At 47.5% G+C, this 13,199-nt stretch overlaps 1 protein-coding gene across 1 annotated transcript in view; it reads left to right on the top strand.

The window, feature by feature from the left end:
* Positions 1-11,809, top strand: part of MYH3 (myosin heavy chain 3) — a 28,018-nt gene extending 16,209 nt beyond the window's left edge. The window contains exons 20-40 of the mRNA XM_026456292.1: positions 26-162; positions 244-499; positions 695-937; positions 1,023-1,199; positions 1,307-1,452; positions 1,533-1,623; positions 2,057-2,446; positions 2,554-2,680; positions 4,499-4,617; positions 4,782-4,978; positions 5,321-5,504; positions 6,163-6,328; positions 6,627-6,751; positions 7,570-7,878; positions 8,315-8,518; positions 8,594-8,719; positions 9,874-10,044; positions 10,135-10,239; positions 10,406-10,501; positions 10,609-10,746; positions 11,657-11,809. Of these exons, the coding sequence (XP_026312077.1) occupies positions 26-162; positions 244-499; positions 695-937; positions 1,023-1,199; positions 1,307-1,452; positions 1,533-1,623; positions 2,057-2,446; positions 2,554-2,680; positions 4,499-4,617; positions 4,782-4,978; positions 5,321-5,504; positions 6,163-6,328; positions 6,627-6,751; positions 7,570-7,878; positions 8,315-8,518; positions 8,594-8,719; positions 9,874-10,044; positions 10,135-10,239; positions 10,406-10,501; positions 10,609-10,746; positions 11,657-11,683 (3,534 nt within the window). The 3' untranslated portion in view covers positions 11,684-11,809. The remainder of the gene's footprint in view (positions 1-25; positions 163-243; positions 500-694; positions 938-1,022; positions 1,200-1,306; positions 1,453-1,532; positions 1,624-2,056; positions 2,447-2,553; positions 2,681-4,498; positions 4,618-4,781; positions 4,979-5,320; positions 5,505-6,162; positions 6,329-6,626; positions 6,752-7,569; positions 7,879-8,314; positions 8,519-8,593; positions 8,720-9,873; positions 10,045-10,134; positions 10,240-10,405; positions 10,502-10,608; positions 10,747-11,656) is intronic.
* Positions 11,810-13,199: the final 1,390 nt, after the last annotated feature.

Here is a 13,199-nt window from a genome sequence, read left to right as displayed (position 1 = left end):
CTTGTGTCACCTTCTGCCCCATAAGGTGTTCTTCAAGGCTGGCTTGCTGGGAACCCTGGAAGAGATGCGGGATGACCGCCTGGCCAAACTGATCACCCGGACACAGGCTGTGTGCAGAGGGTTCCTCATGCGTGTGGAATTCCAGAAGATGGTGCAGAGGAGGTCCAGCAGGGTCTTTGTTCAAACATGAGCTCTTTGGGGAAGGGGAGTCTCTCTCAGAAATAAGCAATGTCTTATTTTTAGGGAGTCCATCTTCTGCATCCAGTACAACATTCGCTCATTCATGAACGTCAAGCACTGGCCCTGGATGAAACTATTCTTCAAGATTAAGCCCCTCCTCAAGAGTGCAGAGACCGAGAAAGAGATGGCCACCATGAAGGAAGAATTCCAGAAAACCAAGGATGAACTCGCCAAGTCGGAGGCAAAAAGGAAGGAGCTAGAGGAAAAACTGGTGACTCTGGTCCAAGAGAAGAATGACCTGCAGCTCCAAGTTCAAGCTGTATGTGTTTAGCAACCTTTTTTTTTTTTTTTTTAACTCTTCTAGATTTGATTATGTGTTTAGAAAAATTGGGTTATTGGTGGGGATTTTTGCTTTTTAGTTGAAATGTTTCATAAAGAACTTCATATATAGCAAAATACTGGAATGTTGCAAACCTTATATCATTAAAGGAAATTATTATTCTTTCTTTTTTAGGAAAGTGAAAATTTGTTGGATGCCGAGGAAAGATGCGATCAGCTGATCAAAGCCAAATTCCAGCTCGAGGCCAAGATCAAAGAGGTGACAGAGAGAGCTGAGGATGAGGAAGAGATCAATGCTGAGCTGACAGCCAAGAAGAGGAAACTGGAGGATGAATGTTCGGAGCTCAAGAAAGACATTGATGACCTTGAGCTGACACTGGCCAAGGTTGAGAAGGAGAAACATGCCACAGAGAACAAGGTATTCTTTTTGTAGGTGTGTCTAGCTTGATATAGTCATTGCAAACTAAACTCTAAGCTTATAATTGCCTGTGGATTCTTCTTAGGTTAAAAACCTTACTGAGGAACTCTCCGGATTAGATGAAACAATTGCAAAGTTAACCAGGGAGAAGAAGGCCCTCCAAGAGGCCCACCAGCAGGCTTTGGATGACCTCCAAGCTGAAGAAGACAAAGTCAATTCTTTGAACAAAACCAAGAGCAAACTGGAACAGCAAGTGGAAGACGTAAGTAAATAATGCTCATCAGGAGTCCTAGAACTCCAGGGTTGGAAGAGCCCTCAAGGGTCCTCTTGCAAAGCATTTGTTCCAAAAGGAAATGGTGCCTTTTTCAGCTGGAAAGTTCCCTAGAACAAGAAAAGAAGCTCCGCGTAGACCTGGAAAGAAACAAAAGGAAATTGGAAGGAGACTTGAAGCTTGCCCAAGAGTCTATATTAGATCTGGAGAATGACAAGCAACAGCTAGACGAAAGGCTCAAGAAGTATGCCCCTCAACCACTGGCTTCCATTTTGCAAGTTACTGTGTATCTTATCTTCATGCATTCTCCATTTCTCTTCACAGGAAAGATTTTGAATATTGTCAACTTCAAAGCAAAGTAGAAGATGAGCAGACACTGGGCCTCCAGTTTCAGAAGAAAATCAAAGAGTTGCAGGTAGGAGCCCTCTGCATTTCTCTCTTCCGTGGGAGGCCACTTACAGTGAGCTGGGTGCTGTTTGCTATAAGTCATTCAGAGCAAGTGGGCAAGGCGGTGGGGCCACCCGCCTCATGGTTCCCTTTCTGCTAGGCTGGCCTGGCCATGATGAACCGTTTCCCATAACATCTGACAAAATCCATAATTAAAGTATTTAAGTTAACAACTAAAAGTTAACATTTAGTTGAGTGGAAAATGTTCAGGTTTGGTCACTGCAGGAGTAATTACCATGTTCAAGTAGAAAAAAATTCATGTGAAAGGAAATTTGCAATATTCATTGGGGGGGAGTCTAAGACTCAGTTTGTCTAATGGGAAGGGAAACAAGCCTGTTTTTGACAATCAGAGTCCCCGTGGGGAACCGACTGCCCACGGGGTGAACTGCTGCCCTCCACAGGCTCGAATTGAGGAGCTGGAAGAGGAGATAGAGGCAGAGAGGGCGACCCGTGCGAAGACAGAGAAACAGCGCAGCGACTATGCCCGGGAGCTGGAGGAGCTGAGCGAGCGGCTGGAGGAGGCGGGAGGTGTCACCTCCACGCAGATAGAGCTCAATAAGAAGCGGGAGGCAGAGTTCCTGAAGCTGCGCAGGGACCTGGAGGAGGCCACCCTGCAGCACGAAGCCACGGTGGCCACGCTGAGGAAGAAGCACGCGGATAGTGTGGCAGAGCTTGGGGAGCAGATTGACAACCTGCAGCGGGTCAAGCAGAAGCTGGAGAAGGAGAAGAGCGAGTTCAAGCTGGAGATTGATGACCTCTCCAGCAGCATGGAGAGTGTGTCCAAATCTAAGGTGCTGTCGGGGGTGGGGGCGGCTCAAGGCTTTCCATCAGAGAGACTCCGTGGTCATTCAAACCTGACTTTGCCAACTGACTTTGCTCCCCTTTCTGAATCCTTCAGGCAAATCTGGAAAAGATCTGCCGAATGCTGGAGGATCAGTTAAGTGAGGCCAGGGGCAAGAATGAGGAAATTCAGAGGAGCCTGAGTGAGCTGACCACACAGAAGTCTCGTTTGCAGACCGAGGCTGGTGAGCAGAAAACCAGTGGGGCCAAAACCTCCTGGCACCCAATGGGCGCAGCTGGCCAAAACAAAGGGCAGGGTGTGTTGGGGGGAGAATCTCTAGGGAAGCATCTTTTCAGGAGAGAAGAAATTGAAATAACTCACAGAAAGAGTCATTTGAAATAGCCTGAAGGGAGACAACATGAAGAGTTCAGTAAGAACGAGAGAGAAAGAGGAGTAGACCAGAAAGAGAAGGGGCTCAAAATATCATCTTATTCAAACTCTTTCAAAATTAATATAAATTTGCATCAAACAGACTCTGATGGGCAGAAATGAGACTAGAAACTAAGAACCGGGGCCTTGCTACTTCTTTCTGCACCTTAACTCCAATATTCATTGTCTGCATCCAAGTTTTTGAGAATAAAGAGAGAAACATGGCCACTGTTTAAAGGTCCTGGTGTATAATAAAAATATAAGGGAGGCCAGGTGTGGTGGCTCACGCCTGTCAACCCAGCACTTTGGAAGGCCGAGGGCGGATCACCTGAGGTCAGGAGTTCGAGACCAGCCTGGCCGACATGGTTAAACCCCGTTTCTACTAAAAATACAAAAATTGCCAGATGCAGTGGCTCACACCTGTAATCCCAGCACTTTGGGAGGCCGAGGCAGGCGGATCAAGAGGCCAGGAGATCAAGACCATCCTGACTAACACGGTGAAACCCTGTCTCTACTAAAGATACAAAAAATTAGCCAGGCGTGGTAGCGGGTGCCTGTAATGCCAGCTACTTGGGAGGCTGAGGCAGGAGAGTCGCTTGAACCTAGGAGGCGGAGGTTGCAGTGAGCCGAGACTGTACCATTGCACTCCTGCCTGGGCGACAAGAGTGAAACTCCGTCTCAAAAAAAAAAAAAAAAGTAAGGGAAGTTTATTTGGGGTTTTTGCCTAGAAAATGTGGCTCCACCCAGCCCTGGTGCATCCTCACAGGTGACTCCATCCTTGGCTGGCAGTCACAGCCAAGACAATGAAGAAAAGAAGTTTGGTAGCCACTTTTTTTTTTTTTTTTTTTGGGACGGGTCTCACTCTGTCACCCAGGCTGGAGTGCAATGGCATGTCTCAGCTCACTGCAAACTCGGCCTCCCAGGTTCAAGCGATTCTCCTGCCTCAGCCTCCTGAGTAGCTGGGACTACAGACACATGCCACCACACACGGCTAATTTTTATATTTTTAGTAGAGACGGGGTTTCACTGTGTTGGCCAGACTGGTCTCGACCTCCTGACCTCGTGATCCACCTGCCTCGGCCTCCCAAAGTGCTGGGATTACAGGCGTGAGCCACCGCGCCCGGTCTATGGTAGCCACTTTTACAGTCATGTTGGAGGATTCACCTCTGAAATCATAAAGCTCTATTCCATGTTTTTCTCTTACCTCTTTGTAAGCATATAAACTTGAACTTACCCTATTCACCCAATAGTCTAACCATAGATATAAAGCTCTAAGTATTTCTCTATGTATTTGTTGATAACAAATCAACGAACAGCTGGAAACACCTGCCACTGGGAAGGTCTGATGTGAGTTATTAGGTGCTCCTGGTAATATTTACATTTACAGTTCTTCTCAATGGATTTTTTTTTTTTGACAGACGTCAGTCCCACCTTCCAGTAGTTTACAATAATATCTTAATCAGTTCTGCTGTCAGTTTCCTTTTCATGAACAATATACCTTCTCCCTTAAGAAGAAACTATACCTTATCCTTTTCTCTCTCCCCAGATCTTAGCACAGTGCCTCACATGTAATAGAAACTTGATGAGTGAATGAGTGAATGAATGAAATGAAAGTGTTTCCTTCTGGACACAGGTGAGCTGAGTCGTCAGCTGGAAGAAAAGGAAAGCATAGTATCCCAACTTTCCAGGAGCAAGCAAGCATTTACCCAGCAAATAGAAGAGCTCAAGAGGCAGCTGGAGGAAGAGAACAAGGTACATCATTGAAGGGAGGCTTCTTTGCTCAGATTTTTAAATATCACCTGCGGGAGGAAAAATAATAGGCAACTTCATTCAGTAGGTGGTGACAGAAGGGACACACTTGGATTGCATCATGCACTTGGCACTGAATATATCAGGTGCTCTTCTAACTTCTGCAGGCCAAGAACGCCCTGGCGCACGCCCTGCAGTCCTCCCGCCACGACTGTGACCTGCTGCGGGAACAGTATGAGGAGGAGCAGGAAGGCAAAGCTGAACTGCAGAGGGCGCTGTCCAAGGCCAACAGTGAGGTTGCTCAGTGGAGGACCAAATACGAGACGGACGCCATCCAGCGCACAGAGGAGCTGGAGGAGGCCAAGTGCGCAGCTCTGTTTGCTTTTAGAAGAACTACTTGGGAATGAATTTGATGAATTTATTTTTATTACTAGACGTTTCCCCATCTCATGTGTCTTTAAATGCGGTGCTGGGCCATTAGAGGGACCTGGCGTTAGCACGTTTCATTAAAACAAACAACTTTGATCTTGGTTAGACACAAGGCAAGTTATTAATCCCAGATTTTGAGTAGACAGGAAATTATCCTGGCGTATAGAAACACATGCGTGTCTGAATCACATAGATTAGTGATTCCAACGTGATGAATAGTGATGTTCAAGTGGATGGAAACTTAAATATCAGTTGCTTCTCTTTCATATTCTTTAAGGAAAAAACTTGCTCAGCGCCTTCAAGATTCTGAGGAACAGGTTGAGGCAGTGAATGCTAAATGTGCTTCACTGGAGAAGACCAAGCAGAGGCTGCAAGGAGAGGTGGAGGATCTGATGGTTGATGTTGAAAGAGCCAATTCCCTGGCCGCCGCTCTGGACAAGAAGCAGAGGAACTTTGACAAGGTGTGGGGTCCGCTCTGTGCTGGGTGAATGCCATGATGCAGGGGATTTCTAATAGCTGTGGAAGGAGGAGAATGCATCCCAGACCTGACTCTGCCCTCACCAGCAGTGTGGCCTTGAGCAAGTCCCTGAACTTCCCCCGGCTGTAGTTTCCTCATCTGCAAAACCGAATGGGAATGGGCTGGGGGTAGTGGTCCCTTTCAAATGTTGTCCATGGAAACAAACCAGTTTCTACAATGTCCGTGCAGCCCTAAGCATTTTTCCTTTCCATACTGCTGGTCTGTCTAAGCTGAGGTCCCATTGGGAGGCTTTCTGGAAGCCCTTCTTTCAAGATGGCAGATAAAGCTGACTGAAACCAATGCTTTAATGAAATATTCAGAAGCACGGGGCTATTTTTGTGTTAGGAAAAGGGCAATTATGCCCAGCTAACTCCTTCTCGAAGGATCTATTTGCTTTTTCGAGATAGCAGTTGTTCCTGACTCATTACCTTGAGTACATTTATGGAACAAAATCTTGATTAGCCCAATAATCAATAACAAGGAGCCAGGTAAGTGATGCCAAGGGTAGCTCTAAGTCTGCATTTAATTTAGTTATTTAGTATTTAGTTAGAAACCTAGAGGAGAGGTCAGAAATGGAGAGACCTTCCGTCCCGGTGTTCCAGGTGTTGGCAGAGTGGAAGACAAAGTGTGAGGAGAGCCAAGCAGAGCTGGAGGCATCCCTGAAGGAGTCCCGCTCCTTGAGCACTGAGCTCTTCAAACTGAAAAATGCCTATGAGGAAGCCTTAGATCAACTTGAAACTGTGAAACGGGAAAATAAGAACTTAGAGCGTAAGTCACTCGAAATCCTCTGAAACTTCCTCCTTTCATGCTGTATTGCTTGAGAGCATGCTGGCGTGTGCGGCTTCATCATTCAGTTTCCTACACACATGTGTGTTAATGCACACACAGAAAGTGTTCACCATCTGACGGGTTACTTTTAGCCTCTCTCTACACAATATCTTATCTCTGGGAAACAGGAAAGCTTAGGATTATAATAAACCAGGTAAAAAGCACCGAGTCAATGCTCTGCATGTCTGAAAACACATGCAGAGGCGCTCATATGCAATTGAAACTTACTTCTTTACAGAGGAGATAGCGGATCTCACAGAACAAATTGCTGAAAATGGTAAAACCATCCATGAACTGGAGAAATCAAGAAAGCAGATTGAGCTGGAAAAGGCTGATATCCAGCTGGCTCTTGAGGAAGCAGAGGTGAGTGCGGGGAGGCAGGCGCAGGTGCAGACGCAGTCAATGGTGAGCCCCGTTCGGGGAGTCTAGCCACTCCACACTGTGTCTTCATTTTCGCCTTTGTCAAATCACAGTCCTAATGCCTGCTCCTTTCCTGTCACACAGCGAAACTGTGAGGCTGAATGAGAATTATCTTAAATTTATTGGAGAAGACTGTCATATTAAAATAGGCCTAAAGACAAGATTTTACAAAATATTAGATGAATTAAAATATCTACAAAGGGCTTTACGCTCCTAAGAAATATGATGATTTAAACATTATTATTGGTTGATAGTATAATGAAAACCAAGAAGCAATGAAACATAGTTTTATTTATGCACTGAAGATAAATTTGGGACTTTTTTTTTTTTTTTGAGATGGAGTTTCACTCTTGTTGCCCAGGCTGGAGTGCAATGGTGCTATCTTGGCTTACTGCAACCTCCGCCTCCCAGGTTCAAGTGATTCTCCTGCCTCGGCCTCCCAAGTAGCTGGGATTACAGGCAGGCACCACCATGCCCAGCTAATTTTTGTATTTTTAATAGAGACAGGGTTTCACTATGTTGGTCAGGCTGGTCTCGAACTCCTGACCTTAGGTGATCCGCCCGCCTCAGCCTGCCAAAGTGCTGGGATTACAGGCGTGAGCCACCGTGGCCGGCCAAATTTGGGACGTTTAAAAAGTGAGTTGTGAATATTGTAGGATTAGATTTAGGGCTATTCCCCTGAAGCTTTGTTACCTTGCAGGGTAGTGGAGCTGGCTTCATACCATCACGGACACGATTTGATTTGTTTTTGTTTCTTAAAGGCTGCTCTTGAGCATGAAGAAGCCAAGATCCTCCGAATCCAGCTTGAACTGACACAAGTGAAATCAGAAATTGATAGAAAGATCGCCGAGAAGGATGAAGAGATCGAGCAGCTGAAGAGAAACTACCAGAGAACAGTGGAAACCATGCAGAGCGCCCTGGACGCCGAGGTGCGGAGCAGGAATGAAGCCATCCGGCTCAAGAAGAAGATGGAGGGGGACCTGAATGAAATCGAGATCCAGCTGAGCCACGCCAACCGCCAGGCGGCAGAGACCCTCAAACACCTCAGGAGTGTCCAGGGACAGCTGAAGGTTTGAGAGAACCCCCCGGGGAAAAGCCTCTCCCGTCATCACATACTCAGAAATGTAGGCTGGGCACAGAGGTGCACCCCTGTAGTCCCAGCGTTCTGGGAGACTGAGGCAAGAGGCTCACTTGGGCTCAGGAGTTCGAGACCAGCCTGGGCAATATAGTGAAACCTCATCTCTACAAAAAATTTAAAAATTAGCTAGGCGTGGTGGCACAGCCTATGATCTCAGCTACTTGGGAGGCTGAGATGGGGGGATTGCTTGAGCCCAGGAGGCAGAGGTTACAGTAAGTTGAGATCACGCCACTGCACACCAGCTTGGGTGACAGAACAAGACCCTGTCTCAAAACAAAAACGAAAACAACAACAACTTAGAGATGTAGATGAGGCTCGTGGTCCTAACACCTCAACTTCAAATAGAATGCTCCTTTTTCTCTGGCTAGGATACGCAGCTCCACCTGGATGATGCCCTCCGGGGCCAGGAAGACCTGAAGGAGCAGCTGGCGATCGTGGAGCGCAGAGCCAACCTGCTGCAGGCCGAGGTGGAGGAGCTGCGGGCCACTCTGGAGCAGACGGAGAGGGCCCGGAAACTGGCGGAACAGGAGCTCCTGGACTCCAATGAGAGGGTGCAGCTGCTGCACACCCAGGTGAGGGGAGGGAGAGGAAGAGAGGCGAGTTCCAGCCTCAGACGCACCTGGGTAACAGCCCTCCTCTTGCCCTAGAACACGAGCCTCATCCACACCAAGAAGAAGCTGGAGACAGACCTCATGCAGCTCCAGAGTGAGGTAGAAGATGCCAGCAGGGATGCAAGAAACGCTGAGGAGAAGGCCAAGAAGGCCATCACGGACGTAAGGCATCTCCTTCCCGTTGCCCTCGGGCTGCCAGGATTGCATTGCATTAAAGCCCTCTCATAGTTAGACAGGCGCGGTCTCCTCCAGACACACCTGGTGCACATTCTGCTCCCCAATGGCTCCCATCTCCGCTCAAACTCTCCTGTTCCCTCCTGCACTTTAGAAGAAGGGCATAAGAAAAAAAGGCAGGAAGGGATTATATCCTAGTAGGTCTGCCTATGGAGAGGTGTGCACGTCTTTCCTTCAACATCTGACTTATTCCAAATATGAAAACAAGAACCTGAGGTGTCAATATCCCACACATTTCTCCCTTCCTGGGTCTCCGAGGCTTTCTCCCAGCGGCCCACAGCGCTCATGGCGCCACCTGCTGCCCGGCGGCAGAACTTTACCTTGAAATGATTTTGCTGTTCCTATATAGCTTTCATTCTCCAGAGGCCTTCCCTTAATCTCACTATTCCCAAAACTGTGAGGCTGGGTATCAAATCAGACTAAGGCTCAAGCTCCTTTGAAAATATATATTGGTGATAATGAAAAAACAAATTTTCCCTGGGACAGGAGAGGGTTTCAAAGGAGGCCAGCTTAAGAAAGGGAAGAAACTGTTTCCCAGCCTGTCCCTGAAGTTCTCATTGCCTCATTGCTTAGGTTATTTTATCTACTGGGTGTAGCTCTGGCCCTCTTCCAGGGTGGCAGAGTGTGCTTCATCACAGTCTCACCTATCATCCTTTTTCTTTCTTTCCTCCCCCACCCGCCACCCACCACCGAGACGGAGTTTCACTCTTATTGACCAGGCTGGAGTGCAATGGCGAGATCTCGGCTCACTGCAACCTCCTCTTCCTGGGTTCAAGCAACTCTCCTGCCTTAGCCTCCTGAGTAACTGGGATTACGGGCACCTGCCACCACGCCCAGCTAATTTTTTGTATTTTTAGGAGAGATGGGGTTTCACCATGTTGAGCAGGCTGGTCTTGAACTCCTGACCTCAGGTGATCCACCCACCTCAGCCTCCCAAAGTGCTGGGATTACAGGCATAAGCCACCAAGCCTGGCCTGTCCTTTTTCTTTAGCATGGTCTCTGGTCCTCTGAGGTCCAGATTTTGACAGTTCCAAGGCACTGGAGCTTCCTCTGCATCCTAGCGAGCTCCATGTGCTTTTCAGGCCGCCATGATGGCTGAGGAGCTAAAGAAGGAACAGGACACCAGCGCCCACCTTGAGCGGATGAAGAAGAACCTGGAACAGACGGTGAAGGACCTGCAGCACCGTCTAGATGAAGCTGAGCAGCTGGCCCTGAAAGGCGGGAAGAAGCAGATCCAGAAACTGGAGACCAGGGTGTGTGCAGAGGAACCCCGCCTGCACCGAGTTTTTTAACCTCCCGATCATGCTCCAGCCCCTGACTAATATCCCCACCCTCTCCCCCAGATCCGAGAGCTGGAGTTTGAGCTTGAGGGGGAGCAGAAGAAGAACACAGAGTCTGTCAAGGGCCTGAGGAAGTATGAGCGGAGGGTCAAGGAGCTGACATACCAGGTAAGTGGAAAGCAAACGCCATGATCGTGTCCTCTGTGACATGCAAATGCCACTCCAGATTCTCCACCAAACTACGGAAAGAAACACTTTAGCCCAGAAAGCTGCCCATGCCGTGTGCAAATCTGCTGCCTCCTCTCCAGTGACATTCCCACTTTCTCATTCTTAGAGTGAAGAGGACAGGAAGAATGTGCTGAGATTGCAGGATCTGGTGGATAAACTACAAGTGAAAGTCAAGTCCTACAAGAGGCAGGCAGAGGAGGCTGTAAGTGAGATAGGTGCTGACTGCGGCACGCAGACTGGGCTGTTTCCCATGGTGAGTTCTGAGAGGGGTGCGTGATGATCTAACCTGCCTTGGCTCTTTGGTTTTAGGATGAACAAGCCAACGTTCATCTCACCAAATTCCGAAAGGCTCAGCATGAGCTGGAGGAGGCGGAGGAACGTGCGGATATCGCAGAATCTCAAGTCAACAAGCTCCGCGCTAAGACTCGAGACTTCACCTCCAGCAGGGTGAGTCGCTAACCTGGGAGGAGCCCCCCAGGGACTGTAGAAACTTCTCAGCTGGAAGGAACCTCAGAGAACCCTTTACTTTAGAAGTGGGGAGTCTCAAGCTCAGGAAGAGAAAGTGCTTAAAGTCACTTAGCCGACTGGACCCTCGCTAGAATCCAGGTCTGTGAGTCACAGCAAAAACCGCCATCCTGCACATGTACACCATGGAATACTATGCAGCCATAAAAAAGAATGAGATAACATCCTTTGCAGGGAAATGGATGAAGCTGGAAGCCATCATTCTCAGCAAACTATCATAAGGACAGAAAAACAAACACCACGTGTTCTCACTCATAACTGGCAGCTGAACAATGAGAACACATGGACACAGGGAGGGGAACATCACACACCAGGGCCTGTCGGGGGTGGGGGCAGCAAGAGGAGGGAGAGCATTAGGACAAACAGCTAATGCATGTGGGGCTTAAAACCTAGATGACAGGTTGATAGGTGCAGCAAACCACCATGGCACATGTATTCCTATGTAACAAACCTGCATGTTCTGCACATGTATCCCAACAAAATAAACTGCCATCCTGAAAAGGAGTGAGCGGGTCCCACTGAGCTCTCTCACGCGCCCCCTGCTGGTAATAAAAGGCTGCTGCAGGAGGCTCCTCCAGAGTCCGCTGAACACAAGGCATCAGACAATAGGTCGCTGGCTGTCCAGCGTTCGGGGCTTGCTCTTTCGGAGGGCCAGTTTCTCAGGCTATGGGGTGACTTCATGTATGCAATCGTGCATTTTCCCAAGGTCCAAAAAATATCCTGTGTCCCATTGAAATAGGCAAGCAGTTCTCTGATGCCAGCCGGCGAAGTGGTGGGCTGGGAATGTGCCTCTGCCACCCGACTTAACTCCAGGTGCCTACTTTCTTCCCAGATGGTGGTCCACGAGAGTGAAGAGTGAGCCAGCCGTTCCGGAGCAGGACAGAAGATATGCAAAATGTATATTTTCTTGGTTCCTGACCATTGATACTTAATGTCCATGTGACTCCTTTTCACATGCAATAAACTTTGCTTTATTTCAATCTGGGGCTGTTTCGCCATATTTGTTTTCCTCTTTCCCATGCAGAAATGGTTCCTAGTTTGATGGTTTGTATGGTCAGAGGTGAAATCCTTGTAAGCAGATGGCTCGGTACATTCAACTGGTGTGTGCATGTGCGGAGGGAGTGATGACTTTTGGCTTAAATTAAAAAGGAAAAAAAAAAAACCTTCTGGATTAACCTTTGCTTTGGGGAGGAGTGGGAGGGACAGCTTTTCAAAAGAGTCATCTCTATTATTATTTTTTTTTTTATTTTATTATTATTATTTTTTTTATTATAGTTTAAGTTCTAGGGCACATATGCATAACGTGCAGGTTTGTTACATATGTATATCTGTGCCATGTTGGTGTGCTGCACCCATCAACTCGTCAGCACCCATCAATTCATCATTTACATCAGGTATAACTCCCCAGTGCAATCCCTCCCCCCTCCCCCCTCCCCATGATAGGCCCCAGTGTGTGATGTTCCCCTTCCCGAGTCCAAGTGAACTCATTGTTCAGTTCCCACCTATGAGTGAGAACATGCGGTGTTTGGTTTTCTCTTCTTGTGATAGTTTGCTAAGAATGATGGTTTCCAGCTGCATCCATGTCCCTACAAAGGACGCAAACTCATCCTTTTTTATGGCTGCATAGTATTCCATGGTGTATATGTGCCACATTTTCTTAATCCAGTCTGTCACTGATGGACATTTGGGTTGATTCCAAGTCTCTTAATATGACATGAAGGGAACACAAAGGTAGGCTCATGAAAAGCCCTTGTCTCAAGTTGAATAGGGTTATAAAGCAAAGGCTCACATTCCCCTTCTTTACATTCTGTTGGGGAAATACGTCTGAAATCTAGTAAATATTTGTTGTTCACGCAAGCACCGTGCTATCAGGAATACACAAATGAAAAAAAAAGAGGCTGGCCCCTTCAAGGTCTCAGTCTAAATCTACTACTGTTATCTTAGCTCAGTGTGCACTATTTCAAAGCTGCACAACAGAAAATCCCACCCCTTACCCAAGATAATCTTGTCTTTACCTTAAGAGGGAAGGAAGGCAGGAAGTCAAATAACCATCTGATTGACTTGCTACTAGAAAGAGCATCTTCTAGCCTGGGATCCTTTGTTTATTGTCATCATTAAATTTATTAGCAATAGTTGCCAAGTTCCCTTCTTTGTCTGATTCCAGATTAGGGGACCTAGTTTGACTCAGGTGAGAATGAAAGGCCAAGGGGTGTTCTCCCCAGATGTGGGGGAACTCAACAAATCATTTAGCTTTTTCAATAAATAAATTGCAAAGAAAAAAAATATAAAACAGGCTGGGCGCGGTGGCTCAAGCCTGTAATCCCAGCACTTTGGGAGGCCGAGGTGGGTGGATCACGAGGTCAGGAGATCGAGAC

The sequence above is a fragment of the Piliocolobus tephrosceles genome, chromosome 16 (genome assembly GCF_002776525.5).
Source record: "Piliocolobus tephrosceles isolate RC106 chromosome 16, ASM277652v3, whole genome shotgun sequence".
NCBI lineage: Eukaryota > Metazoa > Chordata > Mammalia > Primates > Cercopithecidae > Piliocolobus > Piliocolobus tephrosceles.
The sequence above is the reverse complement of the archived record's forward strand: the minus strand, read 5'-3'. Positions and strand labels throughout refer to the sequence as shown.